This window comes from Fringilla coelebs (assembly GCF_963513975.1).
Source record: "Fringilla coelebs genome assembly, chromosome: 3".
NCBI classification, from domain to species: domain Eukaryota; kingdom Metazoa; phylum Chordata; class Aves; order Passeriformes; family Fringillidae; genus Fringilla; species Fringilla coelebs.
This window is the reverse complement of record NC_140030.1, coordinates 107,181,448-107,205,195: the sequence shown is the minus strand read 5'-3', so window position 1 is coordinate 107,205,195 and position 23,748 is coordinate 107,181,448. Positions and strand designations below refer to the sequence as shown.

Here is a 23,748-nt window from a genome sequence, read left to right as displayed (position 1 = left end):
CCACCAAAGCCTCTCTATCACTCCCCTCTGCAAATGAATGAGGGAGACAAAATATAATGAAGGATTCATACATTGAGATAAAAAACTGGAGATCACTCCCCAAACAATGTCACAGGCAAAACAGATTCAAATTAGAGATACTAATTGGATTTAAGATCAAGAGCAGGAAAATAAAAAGTACAAGAAGATCTTTCCTCCACCTTTCCAGCTCTTGCTCTTTCCCCCCAGCAGCGAAGAGAGATGGGAACAGGGATTGTGGTCAGTTCATCACATGCTGTTCCTGCAGCTGCTCAGGGAGAGGAGTCCTTCCCCTGCACAGTGAGGGGTCCCTCCCACAGGATAAAGATCTCCATGAACTTCTCCAGTGTCAGTCCACCCCAGGGTAACACTCTCCACAAACTGCTACAAGGTAGGTCACTCTTCCAGTGTGCTTTAGAGGCACAGCCTGCCCCAGTGTGAGCCTCCCACAGGGTCACAGGTTCTACCAGGAAACCTGCTCCAGCATGGGCTCCTCTCTCCATGGGTCTGAAGGTCTCTTCCAGCAGCCTCCTCTATCATGGGCCTCCAACAAGTTCAGAGCCTCTTCTGAGGCATCCCCCTGCTCCAGTGTGGGTCTCCTCCATGGGCTGCAGGTGGATCTCTGTATCCCCATGGGCCTCCAAGAGCTGTAGGGGCACAGTTGCCTCACCACAGTCTTTACCACAGGCTGCCAGGGAATCTCACCTCCAGTGCCTGGAGCACCTCCTCCTCCTCCTGAGCTGACCTTGGTGTCTGAAGAGTTGTTCCTCTCACATATTCTCCCTCTGCTCTTCTCCAGTTGTAATTACATCTGCACAATATCTTTTTTTTTCCTTCTCCCTAAATATGTTATCCCAGAGGTGCTGCCACCATTTCTGACTGGTCCAGCCTTGGCCAGCAGCAGGTCCATCTTGAAGCTGTCTGGAATTGCCTCTGTTGGACATGGAGGAAGATTCTGGAAGTTTCTCACAGAAGCCACCTGTGTAGCCCCCCTGTCCCCCCCAAAACCTGGCTATACAAAACCAATACAAGGATAAAAACCAAGCAAATTGGCCTGTAAGATATATAAAATATATTTGTTTCAGTAACACATGTAGGAAACCACAGCCTTTTACTGAGCGTCCACATTTGCCAACACCAAACATCTACAGCTTGCTCTACTCAGACCTGGATCCACTTGAATTTGCACCAATGTAGTTAAACAACTGCAGAAATCCAGAGCAAACAAACCCTGCATATATTATTCTTCATATTATACCACACAGCAGCACGTTCACAGATCCCTGTCACTGCCATCTGTGCAGCTCCTCTCCTTCAACATATTCCCTTCCACCCCAAAATACTCTTTCCCTTTCCCCCCAAATCCTTCCTCGTGGCTCCTTGCAGACACCACTTTTGCACTGCTGGACACTTCATCGTCAACTCCTGCAAGCTGACTGTCAGAAAAGCAAGCCCACACATGGTGTTTGGGCTTGTACTCTTGGTGTCCTACTTGCAGCTTGCTCCTCCTCCTCCTCCTGGAGCTAGCGAGGGAGAATTGCATCTTTGGAGGTTTGCCCCTTCAGGCAGACTCTGCCTCACCTTCTGCATTCAGCACCAAGTTATAAACATTTCATACACAAGCAGAATGAAATTAAAGTTATTTTCAGGCAGATAAAAAAATTATACCATGTAATTCTTTCAATAGATATGTACTACAGAAAAGGGGAACAGTCCAACTCATACAACATAATCACAGGGGGGTTCCAGTTGCTCCTCCTCCCATTCTTCAGCATCAAAACATGGGCTGTTCCCAATGATTCCAAAGCCAAGGCTACATCCAAGCATAATGAGTGGGGTGATGAACTCAAGCTTAAGCCTGAATCATCTCATTTTCTGTACTTACGTCAAACTCAGAGGAAGTCTTTGTACAAAAGAAAAAAAAAGGGTAGTAATAACTTCATAAAGGAAAATAAAGAAGAAAGTAGGCTGCTCTTGCTGTAATAGAGCTTCCCCCCATTGGGAATAAAAGTGTTGTGGTTCCTTCACCTCCTGCATGGCCAGAGGCCAAAAAAGGGCCACAGTAAGTGCTCCCTGTGGGGACTTGGGAGAATTACAAATCTCAAGACAGTCCTTTAAAATGCAGGTACTTTCTCACAATGAAAAGAAAGCCCCATGTTTTTCTGGTAATAAAAAAAGATTTTGTACAATACAAGACTCTTCCTGGAGAAAAGCAAAAATAGATGTGCATCAGGGATAAAAGCACATTTAACACCACCTACACCTAAACAACACAGGCTATCACAGGATCTGGCACCTTTCCCACCCACACCACACCTCCCACTGCCTAAGACACCAACTCTTCCTGGGTTTAAAAACTCTCCTTTTCTGCTTTTTTAGCCAAGGCATAATAATCTCACCAATAAAAAGACAATCAGCATTCACACCAGGAAGCAACTCCACCTCAGCCCACCAGAACACACAAGGCAAAGTCACATTTATCATACAGCAAGTGCCTACCCATACATCAAGCACATTTATTAATTAAATTCTATTTACTGATACCAGGGGGCTGTGCTGGTGGGAGGGCAGGGTATGGAAGTAGAAGAGAGGAATTTCTTTTTTTGTGAGTCAATGTATCTAAATAGTATTAAAAAAAAAAGAACCAGAGAGCAGAAGATTTGCTGTGAAATAGCAACACAAATCATGTAGCAAGTCAGGGGGAAAAAGAGTGTAGAACACTCATTTACTCCAAACCCAGCAACTTCACAGAGCTCTGTGCCAAACACTTTTGAAAACACATTGTATTAGTCACTCCTTCAGGAAAACAGCTGTCAAAACCCGTGTCCTACCTCCATAAAACACTCCAAACCAAAACACTCCTGACACAAACAGGTAGGTCAGAGGACACACCATTTCTGGCATCTGAAACAATGACATATTTAACCACACAGATTAATTCCAGCGCAGGAAAAGTCACAGGACACACTGGGCTGTTCTGTGATGCAAGCTGACCAGTCTGGTACCCTAAAACACATTACTACAACAGCAAATTCAGAGGCATTTTAGCACATCACAGCCTGAGTTGACATCTCCTTTATGCTTCAATTCCTGAATGTGCTCTTCAGCCATCTACCTGCAGGACAAGCAAAAAACAAACCAAAACAACCCAAACTAGGAATCTCAGATCACAGAGCACAATAGCATGCCTATTTACCACTTTCAAAATCTGCTCTGTCTTCCTACATATTTGCTGTTACAATGTAGAGGCTTCCTTGTTACATCTTCTAAATACCACCAGAGTAAGTGATAGGTTTTTGTTAGTCCAACTTAATCCTTGCAGTGAGTGACAATACACAAAGATGGTGCAGAAATTCCCCTGCTTTACCAACTAACTCTCAAGGGAGGGTATGTGGCATTCACATTCTCTGAAAAAATCCCTTCGCCCAGGATTTTTCTCCTGGGAAGCTGCAAAACCTCAGAGAAAAAGGAAAATAATTCTTATCTCATTTGCTTCTCCCGTGTTGTGTTCATGTGGAACGTGTTTGGAGGTTGTTTATCCACAGGTGATTGTTTAATTGGATTCTGGTGTGAGTTGTTTTGGCTCATTGGCCAATTGGGGCCAAGCTGTGTCAAGACTCTTGAAAGAGTCACGAGTTTTCATTATTATCTTTTTAGCATTCAGTAAGTAACCCTTCTGTATTCTTTAGTATAATTTAGTATAGTATTCTTTAATATAATATAGTATAATAAAGTAAAAAAATAATAACTTAGCCTTCTGAGAACATGCAGTCAGATGCTTCATTCCTGCTTTGCTGGGACATTCCCTACAAATACCATAAGGGTAGGAAGAGGAAAAGGTATCATCTGACAGCTCCTAAATGAAGAGCTGAGGCACACCATGATCCTCCCAAACCCACCCATTATTTCTGATTGCACAGCCCCATGACAAATCACTTCCACCATAGAAGTTTAGCTCCTTTTTGCCTTTATTTTCTAAAAACCATCACTTGAGTCCTTACTAAATTCAAGGGGAAGCTATGAAAGACACGTGGCTTTGGGTGTGGATGGAAACCAAAGGAACAAGACCATCTATTTGATCAGCATCCTACTATTAAATTCATTAGGTGTAATGCCACACCACACCTTTGCAGAAGGGCAGCCCTTCCCAACTCACCACCAGCTCTGGGTGGGTACACACTCCTGCTGCATGGCAATGACCTTCACTTGTCACATGCAGGTGACTGCCAGGACACACAGCATTGCAGACAACCAACACAGCCACCAGCCATGCCAGAGATGGCCAGCACAAAATGCCTGTGCTTGGTGACCAAACCTATTTGACAACAGCTGATTTTATTATTATTATTATTCAAAGCCACAAAGGAGGGGTTTTGTCCTACTTCTGTGCTGCAACACACAGGAAGTCACGAGTAACTAAAGCAGCAGCCATTCAGTTGGCACAGAGAACACACTGAGCATTTGCAACAAAACAGATGGATCTTTGTTGTTATTTTGCAGGTTAAAAGGGATCACTGGGGCTAGTCCAACACGAGAAATGATGAATGGTCAGGCAGACTCAGCCAACCACTTTACAGTGACAGGATATGTAAAACTACAGCAGAACTGGGAAGGAGTAATCTTGTCCCCTTCAGTCAGCCCATGAGCCCAAGCAACCTGCTTGTTCCAACCTTTGCTCCTGTGGAGTTCTACACATTTTAACTTGTATCCCAAACATTCAGGCACTCCACCAGACACTGCAGAAGGGTGGCAGATTGTAGAGCTGATCACTGTCTGACAGGTTTTATTTAAGTGCTGCTCACTCCCCACAGCTCTCTCCAGGCAATAGCAGGCTCTGTGCAGACACACCAGCTGAGAAGTGAAGGGAGAACAGTTCAGCAGGGCAAAGCAGCAGAGCTTGCTGGGTGGCTTTTGGCTTTACAGGTTGTCACCAAAGTCATGACAGTGAACAAGAGAGTGTTGTACAGAATGGTGGTTGCTTAGGTGATGTCACACCTATTTTAAATGAATTAAACAGAGCAGAGTTTAAACAAATAACATTCATATTATGCCAGGCTCCTCTCGCTTCAAGAGCTTCAGAAGTTGTCCCTTTCAGCCCGGTACTACTTGGCTGCTCATTCAGCTTCTCTGGAGGCAGAAAACCTTCTCTTAGCCAACACTGCTAAATACCATTTGCAAGAGAAGTGCCCTAAATAACAATGCTTTTCGTGCAACACTGGTAAATCACTCTGAGAAGGGCCTTGTGGGCAACACCTACAGACAGCACAGAGGCACAAGAGTGCAGAGGCAAGAAGCACAGAGTGCTGTGTCCATGGCTTCCCTGCAAAACCCTTCCTTGTAGCAGAACACGCTCTCAAAAGGCTGGAAGATGCAGCATGGAGAAGCTACAGGGCAGCATGACAGGACAGCAACACTTCAGGAACACAGCCTGGACATGAGCCCTGGCAGAGTCCCTTTGCCACTTGGTATTTCACAGGACAGCTCCCTGCCATTCTCCTGGGAGGTCTGGTTCATTTTGCCTTGTCCCTTGCACTCCGCCTTTCACGACTCAGTGGCACCTCCCTCACTCCATTACAGCCAGAAATCAGTCACTCCCAGCTATGTCAGCTTCTCCTGAACACTTCATTATGGTGAGACACACACTTGTGCTAGAGCTGAGACCAGAGAGGCTCTAACAAATTCTAGGAATGCCATCCTTTAGAGGGTCTTCCCTGGCTTAGGATATCCAAAGCTGGCAGGTAAGAGTTTCACTTGCCCGGAGAAATCAGGCAGGAGCCAACAATCACTACTCTGTGTGATTCAGATATTGACCTAGGTAAGATTCTGCATTCAGGACAGCAAATACTTACTGAAGAGAGCAGACTGAAAAAAGGTCTGTGCACACTCCTAAAAAAAAAAAAAAAAAAGAAAGTGCACTAGACAAGCCAGTACCCTCAGGCAGCAGGGAAATTAGCAAGTTATAACTGTGCACAGCTATGAGAGAAACAGCTGAGTAAGAGACCCAGCTACAGGGAGTAAAAGCCCTCCTCTAAATTCATATTATTTGCTAGCCCAGCCAAGTTGCACAACTTCAGCTTTGTTCAGCAAAACTAAGGAATAGGAGGCTGAGATTCCTGTGTCTTGCTGAAGAGGCTTGTGGCTACTGAAATTCAGGAAGGGAACAGTCATCTTGTAGAAGGTGAAGCCTCCACACCTTGAGAATACAAGGATAAACTACAGCAGTGCTTACATGGAGCCTTCCAGCTCCTTGGTCACACACTCACAGAATGGAGCTACTGTGGTTTGGTGCAGAACACAGCTCAAATACATTAAACAAAAATTTTTACTCTTTTAAATAACAGGAGGAAAATAAAGTAAGAAAAATACACAATTCCAGAGACACTCCCTTACCTTTCAATTGAAAGAAACAATGGGATTTAACATCCTAATGAAATAGAGGAAAACCAGCAATCTAAACTTAGATCTAAATTGCTCCTTAAGTAGTTAAGCTTCACAAAATTGAAGTATCAAAGGACAATGAAAATCTCCTAACTTATTCAACAAAATACCAAAATGAACCCCACATATTGCTTCTTATCCAAGATACATCCTAAACAGTGAAACAAGGATATTTATTTTATATATTTTAAAGGATTTGTGAAGAAGCATCTCTTTCAGGGCCCATTCTCAAGCATGGAACACAATGAATTACCACGGGAGTTCTCTCCCCATTTGTGATTTACCCCACAAATCATTTAAATGCTGATGTTGGATATGACAGACCTGTATTCCAGCTGCACCACAATGCATCAGTTGGTTTCACTCTACAGGTCCTCCACGTCCCAGGCTGAGCTCACTGCATGACCTCTAACAAATGGCTTGACCTCCCTGCAGCTTCTGCTCACTTTATTCAAAGTTATGATCCACAGCAGTTTGCATTTTACAGATCAAATGTTTGATACAGAATAACTCAATAATGTCAGAACCTTTAAAGTCATCTTCTTGTCAATTCTGCGGGAACATGTCCATGTTTTTACATGAGTTTGGGTATTATCACCCAGGTACACTGCAGATAAAGGTTTTTAAGAATCAATTTTATTATCAAGAGAACCACACAGAATAAGTGGTAACTGCAGTACAAGCCTAATTTTAAAATGCTTATGCTTTACTTTACAGAAGCATGAAGTAAACATATGAATAGGGTTTTAAAACAATGCAAAACCCTAGATGCACAAAGTTTTCCCTTAATCTTCCTTTTTAAAATAAACACCAGTAAAAGGTAGGGCACTGCACACAGCCATCTATCAAAGGTTCATATCAGATTAAGACCAGGAAGCATCACAGCAGTATAGAATCAATTTGTACAGAAACTACGTTACCAGCTCCAAAAAATTCTTGGTATTAACACCACAGAAACAAAACCCAAAGGGTTGAACCCACCAGTGTGGGTTCAACATTCATGTAATACCAACCCTCTGGTGAAATAGCCAATGAGTACAAGTGCATGACTAACCCTAAACAGCAGCAGTAAGATCCTGAATATTAATGATTAACTAAATGCAAACAGCAATAGCAGAAGACAACTTTGTGCCCTTTAACACATCAGAGTCACAGTTGCTGTTCTGTCCCAGCTCACTGTTCCCTCTCCGTGAACATTTATCCCAAACTGCAGCAAGTTATCTAGCACTGTTTTAAACAACTTTTCAGGTCTTTCATGTTCCACAGAAAAGTCTGAAACCTCTAAACCAGTAAAGCAGTAGTGACTAAGAGAATTAAGTACACTTCACGTGATGTCCAGGATTTCTGGTGACCTTTACTCACAGTATCATCCCACTGTTTGGGAACTGAACATCAAAAAGACTTTGCCTGACTCACAAGTGACTAAGCTGACAGAAACCAGGCCTCAAGATAATAAAACTGAGAGCAAAGAGAAGTTTTATCTGCTTGTTAGGTCCTGAATAGGAGCATCCTCCAGTTTCCAGAGCACTGAGTCAGTTTTACACTTCACAAGATGGTGAAAGCCCAGACATTAAAAGGATCTTGGCTGTTCCTTTGTTGTCAGTGGTAAAGAAGGCACAAGGAAGTACATGGAAACAAGAAGTCCTTCTTCAGCTGTGCCACCAAGCCATAGCAGGCAGCTTGAGCCAGTCTCGTCAGGGTTACCCACCAGGGAGGCTGTATGGCAGCAAGGCAGGACTGTGCAGTAATTAAACAAACTCCACAACACACACAGGGAGAGAAAGCAGTCCCCAAGGCAGGCTGCTGACAAGGACAGGGGCCAGGCAAAGGGAGCACTTTCAAGACTGTTTCTCCATCAATAATTTGAAAGGAATGCTAGGCACACTGCCATCCCACTAGTTTATTCTGTGGAAATAACCTTTATACCTGCCTCTTTAAAGTCCAACTGACTTGCATGTAAATTAATCCCACAAAGCAGATCTGCTCACCAAAAAAGCAGAGATCCCATCTGACAACACTAGGAAAGAGAAGACAAAACAAGATTCTGTGATTTATCCATCCATCCCAAACTTCATGACAGCATATTAGCCCTCAAAACTGTAAATGCAAGAGCCCCACGAGGCACTCAGCCCCTGAACTGTTCAATAGATCAGAAAAGGCATAATTAACTATTCCCATGGTCACCAGAGCTTGATCTGATATGAATTTGTAATATTGCCCTTCCCCCATGTCTGATTAAAGCCACACAAAGAAACAAAGATATTAACACACTGCTGTGTAATACAACACAAACTGCAGGTAGAGTGCTATGGTATTAAAAAAGACATAGGGAAAAGCAAATGAATTTAAAACTACTCCTGGAACAATTATTCACTGAACAGAAAAAAAACTAAAAAATATCTTGTTGTAACAGCATGAGGCAAAGGGAGGGGAAAAAGAAAAAGAGCACTCTGGGAACCTCAAGGCAGTGTTTTCTATTTTGCACAACAACAGGTCAGAGTCTGTAAGAGAAGTGCAAGAGGTTTGAGAAGTTTAGAGCTAAGACAGCACAGCAAAACAATCACCTAAGCTTTATTTAGCATTCTAGACAGAATACTTAAACACTGAGTACCACATTAAAGTCTTTGAATATAGTATTAAAACTTTTTAAATTATTAACATTAAGTGGATATTCAGTTAAAGGAACACTTAATAAACTAAATCCTCCAATTAGATGAAGATGTGCAGCATACTCTTTGAAGAGCTCACAGTCTGAAACCCATTCCTGCACTGAAATCCATGAAAGGGGCCAAGGAAAACAGTGTTAATAAACAGTGACTGATAAAGCTGATCAGAGATAAATAATTAAAAGACCACAGGAAGAGCACTGAGAGCCTACAGCTCACTTATTCCTCTCATAAACTCTGCTGGGGGTCAGTTTGTTTATAAACTTACAGCTGCTTATATTACAAAGCACAAGAGATTCACTTCTGCTAAAAGTTCTTTAGTTAAACTTCCAGAGAAGTGCTTTCTACAAAAATTCCCAGACACAGACTATCTCAGTAACTCAGAATCCATACAGCAGCTCCAATTAACTGCAAAACAGCTTTAATTGTAGGATTTTTTTAAAGGTGAAACATAGAGATATCCACAAACTAGCGAGCATTCTGCAATGAAAATATGTACTTGAAGAGCTCACTGGATGTGGCAACTCCAAGAAGATCCCTTGGGATAAGATGTTAGACTTTAGAAGGAAAGCACTACTCCTTGTGGTATCAAAGTTGCAGCTTTCAGGCTACACTTGAAAGTTTAACTTGATTAGAAAAGAACACATGGTTATCAAGAACTTGGGTGTCAGACATTTCAGTCGCTTCTGATGACAGAAGGCAAAACTTAGTAAGGAATTAAAGTGCTCTCCAGTTTGCCAAGTTAGTCCCTAACAATACAGCTGTGGGTCTGGATCCATCCCAATTTCAAGAGGCCCCCAGGAACCAATGCACATAATTCAAATTGAAAAATTAATCATTATCTAGATCAAGGGAGGGTTGATCTAAAAAGTTCTCTGGGTATTAAAGGGTAGCTCAATCTACCACATCCCACATTCTGACAGAAAAAAAAAACCCCAAACATTTATCCAGCATGCATAATGACCCAAATTATTTCTCAATACATGCTCCTTTTAGGGTAATAATGTAAAATAAAAGGAGAGATACCAATTATGCTGTGGAAAAATATGCTATTTTAGAAAGTGTTTCCAGCTCCTTTTCACTGCTTAACAGTACCAGTCACACTCCCACAAGCCTTCACAGATGAAAGGTGAGACAACCTCACACAGCTTGCCAGCATTAACCCTGTTATTACCTTCATCAGTACAGCTACACACAAATTACTTCTTAGTACACTCGCGTGTAGACTTTCAATCCCACTGCCCTGACATATGGTTACAGCAGCAGTTGAGCTCCTATCTGTCATTACCACAAGGAAAACATTCCCATTTCAGAGTAGTCTCCCAGGAGCATGAGTAGTTATGCTGCTACAGCAATTTCCCAGCTTTTCCCTGGCAGCTGCTCAGAGGTGAATTCCTGGCTGGGCTCACGTTGCCTGCATTTCCCACTTGGGTATCAAACTGTGTTGTTTAATCCTTTGCCCACGCTCTCTTCTGGAGCACAGGACATTAACCTGGAGCTGAGAGTTAAAAATCATATACAGATGAATTTATTTGTAGGGTGGGGAAAAGAAGACATCTTAAACTTTCAAGAAACAAAACATTTTGTAGATGGTTTAGGGCCAGCCTACTACTTCTCATTCAAACAATGAAGAAGATACCGAAGTTATGAACACTGCACTGCTGAACAAATAAAAGAGCCCCCATGTCCTGTTCCCCCCCTTCTTCAAATCCTCCTTCTCTGCCCATCCCAAACTTTTAATTTTTTTCCTAAAAGAGAAATTAGGGGTTTTTTTAATTAATAACTAAAAAACAATGAGGAAATCTGGAGGAAAGCTTTTTAAGCTTAATTAAAAGTTCTAATACTCAAAATACTTATATTTGTATTCCTTAAGCCACTTTCAACCTTCACAATCCTTTCATTATTCGCAGTAAACACAACGTGAAAAGGCCGTATTCATCCCTTTACTTAGGTGTGAAAAACCAGAATCCCTAATGAGTTGAGTCATCAGCCAAAGAGAAGTAGGAGCCACCGGGGCAATGCATACTCTGGAACTCGTCACCTGCAAATACTGATGGGATAAGACTGCGCCTGTTTGTTTTCTCCTTTATTTGAACTCAGCGACAAGGAACTCACCAGCAACAGCATCTCTTGAAGATTTCACTGATATATGAGGGCGCTTACCAAGCTCAGTTTTGACATGGATTGAATCAACACCTTATTATATTTACTGCTTGTTTTTTCTGTTTTTACAGGCAGACAACACCACTGTTGCACAACACACTGGCTATTTCATCTAGATGGGTTCATATTCTGTCTGTTCCTACCTCATTAGCTAGAGCAATCGTCACCCAGCCTTCCCTAGTGTTCTGCGAGATCAAATTATCGCTCATTATTTCCTCCTAATTGCAGAGGAAGAACCTCACACCTATAGCAAAACAAGCTTCCCTGAAACACCCACATCCTTCCAGCATGGGTTCCCAGTTTCACCTTTCAGTACAGCTCCTTTTTTGATTGCTTCAGTCAGTTCCTTGAAGAGTTAAACTAGAAACAATCTTTAATACAAGAATGCTGTTGAAAGAACCACCTATGCGTGCAAAGCTACTCGGTAAGACAGGCCACATCGCCCGGGGGAGGACGGCAGAGAGAACACTTGAAAGCACCCTCAGCTCGGACTAAATAGGTATTAAGCTCGTCAGGATTTTCTGTACATACTCCAGTCTATCAGACTATGATTTCACGGGGCATCCCTGCCACTAAACCCAGGGATTTAGTGGCAGGTGTACCTTCAAAGGAAATTTACGTCACCCGTCACTACTTCCCCATATACTGCGCTGGAAACTAAGGAAAAGCTGCCGGGCTTTGCTTTCATCCAACTGCAACTGACAAAAACGTGCAGTTTTAAAATTCATGGTAAAAGTTCTTAGAGGAGGCGGTGCTCCGTGTGCCCTTTGAAAGTGTTAGAACAGAGACACCTCCCAGAGCCGGGCAGGTTTAGCACACACAGCCGCCAACAGCTCCCGAAACTCTGCCGGCCGAGGTCGGGACTACCTGCCCCGGGAGCTCGCAGGCACTCGGAACCGCAAACAAGGCGGGCACCATCTTCCTCGGGCAGCCCGGGCGCTGCAAGGCAAAGCCACCCAAATCCCCCAGAAGCAGCACGGCTCAAACCAACTTTAAGAACTTCGTACCATTAAAAAAAAAAAAAAAAAAACAAAAAAAAAAAAACAAAACCAACAAACCACCTAACCAACCAAACAAAAAAAGAAGAAGAAAGCAGGATCCAGACGAAGTGCCCATTAGCCCGCGGGAGGGCGGGGACGCCTTATCCCAGCCGTATCCCCCAGCAGTGGGGCGAAGGAAAAGCCCCGGGCGCTGCGGGCCCCCCTCCAGCCCGCGTGCTGCCGGGGCCCCGCGGCCCCCCCGGCCCTGGCTCGGTTCCAGCGGGCCCGTCTAACAAGTTGATCCCGGCGTGAAAGAGGAAGAAAAGGAAAACCTGGGAGGGGGAGGGGAAGCCCCTGCGGGGCCGCGGAGCCCGGACCGAGCGGGGGAAGGCGGGCAGGGAATGCTGGAGGGAAGGAGAGTCGCCTCCCGCCTCCCTCCACGGCCGCAGGATCCATTTTCCCTCCCGCTGCCCCGCTCCAACTTTCCGCTCGCCGCCGCCCGGGACTCACCGGCATCATCTTGGAGCCGAACCGCATGGGGGCGGCCGGTGCCGGCCCCGCCACCCGGAGCGGGGAGCGGCGGCCTGGGGGGCGGAGGGGCTGCGCTGCTGCTGCCGCCGGGACGACCTGTTGCGGGAGGCACCCGGCTCGGCCCAGCCGCACCGCCCGCCCTCCGCTTTGTTCCCACCGGGAGCCGCTCTCCCACCGCCGCCTCCACCCCCGGCTCCGCTCCGAAACTAACCCCGGCCCGGCGAGGAGGAGCCGCCGCGCCCCGCCCGCCGCCCACCCCCGGGAGGGGCCGGCCCACCTCCTGCCCCCGCCGGCCCGGAGCTCCACGAGGGAGGTCAGACCTTCCCGGGTGGGCACTCGGTGGGGGCTGTGACGATACGAGATCCGTGGGAGTCCCCACGGGGTCACCTCCTCCCGCACGCCGCTCGGGAACGCGCGGGTTTCGGGGCCCCACAGAGGGCAGGGGCACACGCAGCGCGGTTTGCCCTGGATCGGCAGCGCGGGTGGAAGCCACCGGCCAAGGTCACAGCAGAGCCTCCCCTAGCCTGACCTGCGAGCCCCTGCCCTTCCTGTGCCTCGGACGGACCGTCCTACAGATGCTTTTTAGCTCCTCGTGTACGCAGTCAATGGAGCATCCCTGCCCGAGGTACGGGTGGTTTTTTTTTTTTGTTATTTTTGGTTGGATCTGGTGAGCCGATCAAGTCAGACCTCACTGAGATGACAAAGTCTTAGTTGGGTTGTCCAAAAAACGTCCCCACGAATCTTTTCCACCCCCTTAAGAGGTGGAGGGAAAAAGTTCTCCCTTCTTTGGAGCAGTGTGCAGAACACCCCTTTCAAACCCAGGCACTTTGCTAGCAGCACTTCAGAAGCTCACGCAAGGCTTGGAAAAAAAAAGTATATTCATTCCATCGGCACCGTTACAGGGCTCTCTGGCCAGGAAAACCAGCCCCATCTGTTTTTCCTACTCGTATTAAAATCTTCGCAGCAATTAAGCAGGATAAAAGCGGAGGGGATTAGAAGTTCCCAGATGAAGGAAGAGCAAAACACGAACTTAATTTGTATACAAACATCTATTTTTCTAAAGCAGTAAAGAAACTTTGAGAGCATTAAAGGAGCCTTGAGAGCCCCTTTCCCCAGGAACTCCTAGGCGGTAAGCAAGCAGTGTTTAATACAATATTGCTGCAGGAGGGATAAAATCCTGGCCGAGCCGAGCCGTGTCTGTCCCGAGATCCCGGGGCCGCTCCCGCATCCCCCCCACTCCCCGCGCTCCTCGCCCCCGCGCCATGGCCGGCCAATGAGGAGGCACCGCCCCCGGTATGACGTCACCTCATCGGGCGCCCATTGGGCGCCTCACGAACACAGCGCGGTGTCTCCTGGCAACGCCGTGACGTCACGGCCCCGCCCCGGCCGCGTCCCGGGCAGCGGCTCTCCCGTTGCCCCGGCGGAAAACGCGCGTTTCCCCGGGGCTGCTGCCTCGGACGGACCGCGAGCAAAGAGCCGCACTGCTGCTCCCAACCACCGCGGGTATCCCGCCGGCTGAGCGGCATCTGTGAATTCCAGCTCTTTCCCGATTTGCTCCTGTTCCGATTCACTTCTCCAGTGCCCGCACGCATTGGTCAGCCTACGCACAGAAGGTTTACAAAGCCATTTATAAAAGCCAAAGTTTTCATTTGGTAGATTTTTTAAAACTCAGGCTTTAGATTTATATTACGGGATAAAAATGTTACAGGTCAAAGCAAGTGGCAATGGAGAACTGAAATTCTTAGAATCGCAGAGTAATAGAATCACAGAGTTTGGAAGATCATCGGGTTCAATTATTAACCCAACAGTGCCACGTCTGCCACTAAACCACGTCCCTGAGCACCACATCTCCATGTCCTCTGAACACTGCTAGGGAGGGTGACTCCCTCACTTCCCTGGGCACTCTTTGAGTTAGGACATTTCAGTAAAAACATTTTTCCTAATACCCAATCTAAACCTCTCCTGGTGCAACTTGAGGCCGTGTCCTCTTGCCATATCACTTGTTACTTGGGAGAAAAGACCCACTCCCACCTGGCTACAACCTCCTTTCAGTAGAGCCCAATGTGGTCCCTCTGATCATCCTTTTCTCCAGGCTAAACACCCCCCAGTCCCACCTCAGAAGCCTTGGTGCTCCAGACCCTTCACCAGTTTTTTGTCCTTCTTTGGACACACTCCAGCCAAGGATTCTGCAAATCCTTGCTGAATTTTTAGAAGCATGTAGTTGGTAAGGGATAAAATCAGGAGTGTGATCTTTGAATGTACTCCCTAAAGACAGACACAAATAATTCTAATAATTTGAATATTAAAATAACAATGCTTAGGTAAAAATCAAGTAGAAAAGGTGTTTCAGATGAGTGTGTGTGCGAGGTAGCCACATTTTGCTAGCACAAGCTTCTTGCGGGCCAATCCACAGGAGTCTCTTTTGGCTCAAGTTCTAACTTTGACATCTTTCACACAGAACTCCATCCCTGCTAAGGAAATGAAGCTCCAAGGGGTGCACAGGTATTTCTTTCCAGTTCTGTGCAGGTTCTGTGACTCATAGGCTGGAATGAGGGCTCTCAGTGCCATCTGGCCTCGCACTGAAGATCCCAGCTCCTCTCCAGCAGAGGGGACAGTGCTGGCCAGGTTTGCAGGTAAAACCACTTGTACCCATGCCTATCTCAGCAGCACTGCTCGCCCTCCCCACAGCACCTCTCATTCCTGCCTCTCACAGCTACTCAGACATGATTTCACTAGAGAAGCATGGCCTGAATTTCTCACAACCAGCTATTAATTCTAGGACAGACTTTTTTGTTTATCAGCAGAGAGTTGATGGTTCCCCCAGAGAGGGCAGAAATATGGGAGGGTTTCTGACCACAGGTTCAACCTCCAGAGTGTTGACAGTCGGAGGTAAGTGAGTCATGCACAGGAGCATTGGCAAGGGGCAGCAGTTCCCAGTCCTGCCTACACAGAGCTGTCAGAAAAAGGAAGAGAAGATGAGATCCACAGGATCTGGAGCCAATGGCACGGACAGCTGAAGCTCTGCACCTCTTCCCTGGCTCCCACTACTTTTGGCGGCCCAAGCAGAGCATGCTGCATTTGACTAAAGCCACATGCAGTTCCCTAGAAGTGATCACAGCAAGGGTTCTGACGCCTCAGGTTTTAGCTTTTATATTTTTCAGATTCTGTACTGCTTTAGTGGGTAGTTCCGAGCTTCATATTAAGGGACAGTAAGCTCTCTTCACAGAGTACGTAGACAAAACAATTCCTTCTCTAGCTTGGGACCAAGGACAACCAATCCAAATCTCAGGCCCAAGAACATAAGCAAGGGTGGAATGAAGAGAGAAAAACAAGAAGGATGGAACTTCACGGGCTGGAGCTGTACTTGGACAATTAACTCCAATATGCAAATGGACCAGTGTGGTATTCACATACCCTCTGAACAGAGATATAATTCTCTTTCAGGATTTTTCCTGGAGAAGCACTGAGGGAAAACAAATTTTATCTCTGTTTGCTGCTCCTGTTGTTTTGCAAATGTGGAATGTGTTGGAAGATTATTTACCTGAAGGCATTTGGTAACTGGATTCTGCCGAGGATTGTTTTGTTTCCTGGGCCAATCACTCAAAGCTGTGTCCTGACTGCTGGGACACAGTCTCAAGTTTTCTTTAGCATTCTTTGTAGTATAGTTATAGTATTGTATAATGTAATATAATATAGTTTTAATAAAGTGAGAATTCAGATTCCAAAGCCTTGGACTCAGATGACAATCATTTCCAGATTTTGGGGTCGCCTGATTTTGATAGACCAGAATTTATAAAAGTGAGAGACCTGGTGACTGCTTGTGACCATTTTGGGTTCATCTTGGGTGTAGCCCTGGCTGGGCTCTTGTGCTGCCCAAGGTGGATCCATTGAGGCCTTTTAATAAATCCATACTTTAACTCTGTCTAGCCTCTGTTCTGGGTCAGTCTTCACAAGGCATCAGTTCAAGAGAAGCTCATACTCCTGGAATGGCTTGAAAAGTATCCAAGAAAAGGAAAAAAGTCCACAAATTCACTAAAGAGAAATGTAGCCGAATTATTATTCTTTCCACAGGAGATCAACTTGATCTGAACCACAGAAAACTGCAGTAGCAGAGACATTACAGACAGCAATGGTAATGATAATCAGTAGAAATAAACAGCATCATCTTTTCTTGTCATTATTCTTCCCATACAATGGGATTTGTAGGACAGGGCTGGAAAAACACTGCTGTATTTCATTCTCTCAGCGCACTACTTAGAACTCAAAAACTCCACATAATTCCTTCAGTGCTGTATCCAAGCAATTTTAATAGTAACTTCACATCCTCTGCTCTACCAGACTGCCCAGAACTACTTCCAGACCAGACAAGTCCCCTTTTACACTCCTGACAAAAATTTGGAGGATTATCAGGTGACATTCCTTTTGCAAGAGCTCATAAGAATTTAAAGGGGGGGCGGGGGGTAGCTCTACCTTTTCGGTTGCTTTTAATAAACCTTTCAATTCTTCAGTAAAAAACTGAATATGTTTCTTAGACTGCTTCTAAGGCAGTAATTTCAGCGGGTGTTTGACATAAATCAGGAAAGAGCAGAATAGAAGAGGTACAGGAGGGCAGCTGGGTTAGATTTGCTGTCCACTGCCACCTACTGTTAAAACTCCACCAAGTCAGACTTGTGAGCTCTTAATTCCCCAAGGATATGATTTAAGAGCCCAGAAGGAAGGAAAAGCTTTGGAATTGAGATTGCTGTGGGGAAAAGGAAAAAAAAAGGACATGCCAAGAGAATTGCTCACCTAAACTCAACGGGCTGTGGCACAGCAGCTTCATAAGTTTGGATTCTTTCCAGCAATGTTGGTATTTTGGCACCTAATTTAGACAGCTACTCTTCAGCTCAAGATAAGGCTTTTCCAGGCAGTGATTCAACACAAAGACCTCGATTAGTCCGTGTTGTCAAACTTCCTCACAAAGAGAAAATGCAGCTAAAGAAGAGAAAACAGATGGTTTAACACTTTCAGCACCTCCATACAGTTCTGCTAATCCACCAGCTGCCCTCTTGTTGTTGTTAGATTCATTTCCACTATTTAATGCTGCATTCCTATAATTTAATTTGTTTGCAAAACATCAGATAACAGACCCTACAGCAGAAACAGTTTGGGGGAAAGCATGCAGCAATGACTGAGTCTATCTCCCAGCTGAAAAATAAAGTGCCCTAGTTCATGAAACCATAGAATCATTAAGGTTGGGAAAGACCTCTAAAATAATTGAGTCCAACCATTAACCCAGCATTGCCAGGTCCTTCACAACTATAGGGCCACAACTATACATTTTTTGAACACTTCTGGGCCAGTAATTCCATCACTTTCCTGGGCAGCCTGTTCCAGTGCTTGACCAAGCTCCAAAGTCTGCAGGTAAGATTTATGAAATCTTTTCAGAAATTTGCTAACAACATCAGCTAGGACATGCCATGTTATTCTAGTGGCTGCTTCCAAAGAAAAAGCTTTTGGTCCATGCTACATTCAAAGCAGCACATCAAGAAGCATTTAACAAGTGTAAACTTTAAGACACAGTGGCTTGCCACAACTTCTGTCAGCCTGTTCTCTAAGTGTAAAGTTTTCTTGGACATTGAGGAGCTATATAGCAGACATACCTTCCTCTTGGAGATAAGCCACTTCTCTAAACTTGTGTCTGGAAGCTGAAATGAGCCTCTTTAGGGAGTTTATCACATCAGGGCATGCTTAATGCAGAATATCAACATCATCATCAGGGCCCTCCTTGGATGGTGTGTGCTTTGTGCTCACATCAAGACCATTTTGGTTGGGACACATACCTCCTTATTCACACTTAGATTACATCCATTTGAAATCTAAACAAATAACTGTACTCTGTCACATCCCTATACCACAGCTGAAACAAAATCTAGATTTTCCCAACATGAGGAACAGCTGAGTTACATTTACCTCACTCAGAGCCATGAGAGATGGTGCTTTGTGATAGCACTTACTACTACACAAAATAAATACAAACATCATTGGCCACTCTATGTAGGAGCTAGTCATGCATATAAGCAACTACACTAGACAACCAAAGTTCAGACTCTGTAACTTTAAAATTAGTTAAAAATTATTTCTTGCTTAACTTGCATCCTCTCTACAAACTAACTCCATTATCTAAGTTGTAACAGTCCCACATGCACCCACTGCACAAAGTACATCATTATGTTACTCAGTAAACTAATAATTGTACAGAGCCAGCAGCACTCAGAAAATACTTCATAAATTTGCATCAATTTTGCTGCAACCTATTCAGGCCTTAAGCTGATAATTTAAATACAGTTTCAAAGGATGATTCTCTAAAAATAGAAAGTGTCATTAATACCACAAGCACCACTCACTTTAAAAAGAAGTCTTCAATTTATTTCAGATCAACAAGGAATTATTTAACTAAAGCTCCTCCAACTTCACAAGTTATTTGCTAGAAGAAAATTCTAATTTCCTCACTCAAAAGTCTTTTCTATGTAATTTAAATTCTGTGTGGAGTTTTTTCCCCTCACAGGTAATTGAACAACCAGCCAGCTAAAGCAAGTCTGCAATGTCTTCAAAAGAGGAGAAAGAAACTTCCTCTTCCATTAGACCCCAGCATCCTTCAACAAAATGTAGGCTGGCATAAATTAGTGTTTTGTATGCATCACACACAGCTGCCATTCTTCTCAATAACCAAATTATATTCACTACACTCACTCTGGATCCCTGTCAATTTATCTGAGCACAGATCCTGACAGAAGACCCTCTGTAACAAAATGTCTGTTTAGGGTAATTACAGCTATTTGGGAAAGCTTTATCTGCCTGCAGCCACTCATCCACCCCCATAAGGGAGCTGGCCAGTGAGGAAAAACAGGGAAGGAACTGAAACATGTGCTCATTAAACACAAATATATTCAGCTGTTGGAAACAGAAATTCTGTGATCAAAATCCCATTCCTTCCCAGAAACTTTAAGATACTGATTAGCCACGCAGTGACTCTGGACCTTCATCCCAGCTGGATGTTTGGAGGATGTGGAGAGTTAAATGAACACTGCCATTTTACTGTTGCCTCATCTCTATTGCTCAGCTGCCAAGAAGCCAGACTTAGCTCATGCTAGCAGCCCCTCTGGAGTCAAGAGAGAATTAAACCAGAAGGATTTCAGAAAATATACAATTATTTCAAGATCAGGCCCTCAACAATATCTTTTTTGTAAAGTGACTGCAGGACTGAGCAGACCATGTCTTTGTAAACCTCTTCTCATGGATAATTCATCTATTTTCTTTGCACTTTCTCACCCAGAGCTATAGTCCTGTGCCTCAGAATATCAAACTCTGCTCGAGATAACCCTGGCAGACCTGGGGACATCGAAACTACTTGTGCAGTTTGTTGTATCTATGGTATGTTGTATCTATTTCACCAAGCTGAACCAATATTTCTGAGACACAAGGACATTACTGATGTCTTCCCTGAATCATCTTTATCATAGTGTAAATATGTGCTAGCATACTGAAATTAAAGGAATTCCTTGGAACTTACATCAAAACTGAGTCCTTCCTCATGGTGATAACTAATTCTGTGCCCTAGGGATGGCAAACATCCTACAAGAGAATAATACAGAGAATTAGCAAAAGTCATGTTATCTAATGAAAGCCTCTCATTTTTTTAATCTAAGCTTGTTGACCAAAGTTATTCTGAGTACAGCTGTGGGAGGGAGGATGTGTAACTATCAGGAGCTGATTCTGCAGCCCTCCTTGGGGGAGGTATTTTGACTACAAGGAAATAGAAAAGATATTTGTCTGAACCCTTGTCTTTTTTATTCCCCAAGTGCATTGGTTTATCTGATTTATAATTAATTAGTAGTAGTATGGAGTTAATATAGTATGTGTCTACAAATGCCATTTTTCCTGTGGATATGTAAACATTTTCTGTTTTTTCTTGAAATTTGAAACAGAAAAATATATTTGATGAAAGCTTGACTGTGCAACATGCCTGGCCTACATAAATCACTCAAGACTAGTTTGGTCTCCACACTTTCAGTTCAGAAAAACCTAGAGATACTGTATTTTCTGTCTTCCTGTCTTCTACTTGTTTTCCTTTTGCTTCTACCTCTCATCTCCCATGGAGCATCATATTCTTCTGCCTCTCAACATCAATACATGATTACTCTCAGATACCTGATATACAGTAGTACAAGTAAATTAAGGGATGGATGTAGATTTTAGAGTCAGTTTCTCAACCAGATTTTTATGCAACATAAAAACATACTACCCAGTAGTAGCACTACTGGGTCCAAAACCGATTAAACTGCAAAGAATCCAGTTAAATATTTATATTGATTTAATTAAACTGGGATTACATTCATATCTGCAGCTGACTCCATACCACAATATTTACTCATTTACCTATTAGAAGATTAAAAGTTTCAGCTGTGAAAGATTAATGTGTTCAAATTTACACTGCTGTGTTTATTAACAACACACTCAAGGGAAATTTAAATATTTCTTTTTTTCCATTTTTAATGCCTTTCACAAAAAGATCTTTAAGCAAGAAAGGCTTTACTCTGCCTTAGTGTCCAGCAGCCTGAATGAAAGTACAGCTGTGTGAATAGACCAGACTTCTTTCAAATTTACCATCTCTTTAAAACAATTCCTAATATCCATGAAGTGAGCAAACTGCTGCTGCCCCCGAGAAGAAAACATATTGTGTGGGAAAGGCTTTTCTATTTTTCTATTGATTACACTGACTTAATAAAACAAATCTGTTCTCCTCCCACCCAACTTCTGCTCTTACCATCAGTTTCTGAGCACGTTACTCCTCTTTGCTCCAGTATTCCTAATCAACATGACAGTTCTGACCTACTTACACACTTTTCTTCACCTTCAACCTCTGCTGCTAAATTTTTCCCACCACTCCCATCTTCCCAGATGTCTGCTTGTTAGCTCCTGCTTCTCACTCTCTCTCTTTCTACCCTTTCTTTAATCTCTCCTCCTTTCTCAGATCTTATAGATACAACTTGACTTGTGTTTGAGCCAGGCTCCTTTCTCTTCATCACAGTTCTTAGTGTGGCTTACTTCCACACAAAACCCAACCAAAACATTCCACACAATTTCAGTTAAATTTCACAGCCTGAACACACCACACTCCAGTCAGCTGGGAGCACAATATGTAGTCCAGAGTATGGAGATATCCAAATTTCATTGCCCCAAACATAAATCAAAATATTATGTGGGTTTTTGCATGAAAGGAGTGAAAAAATTCATTTCCCCTAACACCTTCTTGTGAGTCATTGAGAAGTTAAAAAAAAATCAATCCAACTATGCTCATAATTCTATCATGGCTAAATAAAAACGATGGCTATTTCAAGATTTTAAGATTTAAGGCTATTTCAAGATGATACATGACATGTAATATGCAAACAGATTCTACATAATTTTATTTTATCCCTTTCAGAAAGTATTATCAAGTTTTCTGGCTTCACAGTATCCCAAAATAACTGAAAAGTTCATCCACTGGAGAGTCTGTAATGGGGGTTTTGTGAAAGTGCATGAGAACTGTGTTTTTCCAAATTAATGCAAAGTGATGCATGCTCAGAAAAATGACACCAGATACACTGGGGAAGGACATGAGTCAGAATCTGGAAGGGAGCAGAATTACCCAACTTACTAAAATAGACTTATTAACTGTTCAGCTATGTACATTGTTCATTGTATTTATTCTGTTTGATAATATGAAAAACATATAGTTATATTTATTAAACATAGAGCTGTATCTAAAAAACTGAAATTATCTAAATTATATGACCAAAAAAAAAGAGAAACACTCTCTTGAAACAATGTGCAATCTTATATGCTTAGGTAGGATGAAAAATCCCACTTCCTTTTAAAGCATCAACACACTGCCAGCCCAAACTTCACGTGCCAAGTCACAAGTTCATAAAGAATTCTCCTGAGTGAGTTTTAAACTGCTGACAGTGCATGTGAAAGGAGATCAGGTCTGAAAACCACACACAAGAATAAAACCCTTGCTGCAAGACAGCAGCATTGATGAGTTGAGGGGAGGGAGCAAAACACTTCCAGATCCATACAAGGCACACAGTGTTCTGCTCCTAAAAAGGAAATATTAATTTCAGCACACATTTTTGGAGTGCCATTAGGATGACACACATAAAGCCTTACCCTTGCATTTGCCCTGCTCTCAAGTTAATTTTTTCCAGATGCCTCTTTTTGGTTTTGGTTTTTTGTTGTTCTTGTTTGTTTGTGTTTTGGTGGTTTTGTTTGTTTGTTTGCTTGTTTTTAAGAAAGAGGTTGCAGATGAGTTTCTGAGGACAGGGGAGAGTGAAAGAAATGGGTTAGGATAAAACTTCAAAGAGAGGAAGCACGGTTGAGAAAAAAATGTACATAGGGGCTGCAGGCAGGTAATTCTTTTGTCCTGTAATATTTTAAGGTGCACTGCCTTGGTGCAGGTAGTGAAAGAAGTGGTCTCATTCTCCCCAAACATTTGATGTCCTTTTCCCACACACTTTGCTACCATCACTCTTGGCATTTGTTTAGTGATTTTCCTCTGGCAAGTCAGTCTCCAACAGCACCAGCTCCCCAGTCAAGCACAGACACCCAACGCTGCTGATGAGAAACAAAGCAGCAGCAGCTGAAGGCACTGAGGAGACTGGCACCATACTTTTCAAAGGCTGTGCCAACTCCTGTCAGGCTAAAATGTTTGTGAAACTGAGGAGTGTCTCTTCTCAGAAGCACCATGGAATGTTCTAGAAACAGCTCTTGGTCCCAATCCCTTTGTTGTCCCAGCAATCTGATCCAGACACCTCCTTAACACGCAGGATAAGCAGCAAATAAAGGAGCAGAGTTTGCTTTATTCTGGGTGTTCTGCCTGCTCAGTTATGGCTGGTTCCAGGCAGTGGTTTTCGGGCTGCCGAGGGTTTTGC

At 43.7% G+C, this 23,748-nt stretch overlaps 1 protein-coding gene across 1 annotated transcript in view; it reads right to left on the bottom strand.

The window, feature by feature from the left end:
* The window catches only part of TP53BP2 (tumor protein p53 binding protein 2), a 55,504-nt gene extending 42,482 nt beyond the window's left edge, over positions 1–13,022 (bottom strand). The window contains exon 1 of the mRNA XM_084203393.1: positions 12,776–13,022. Coding sequence (XP_084059519.1) covers positions 12,776–12,802 — 27 coding nt within the window. The 5' untranslated portion in view covers positions 12,803–13,022. The remainder of the gene's footprint in view (positions 1–12,775) is intronic.
* Between the last annotated feature and the right edge of the window lie 10,726 nt (positions 13,023–23,748).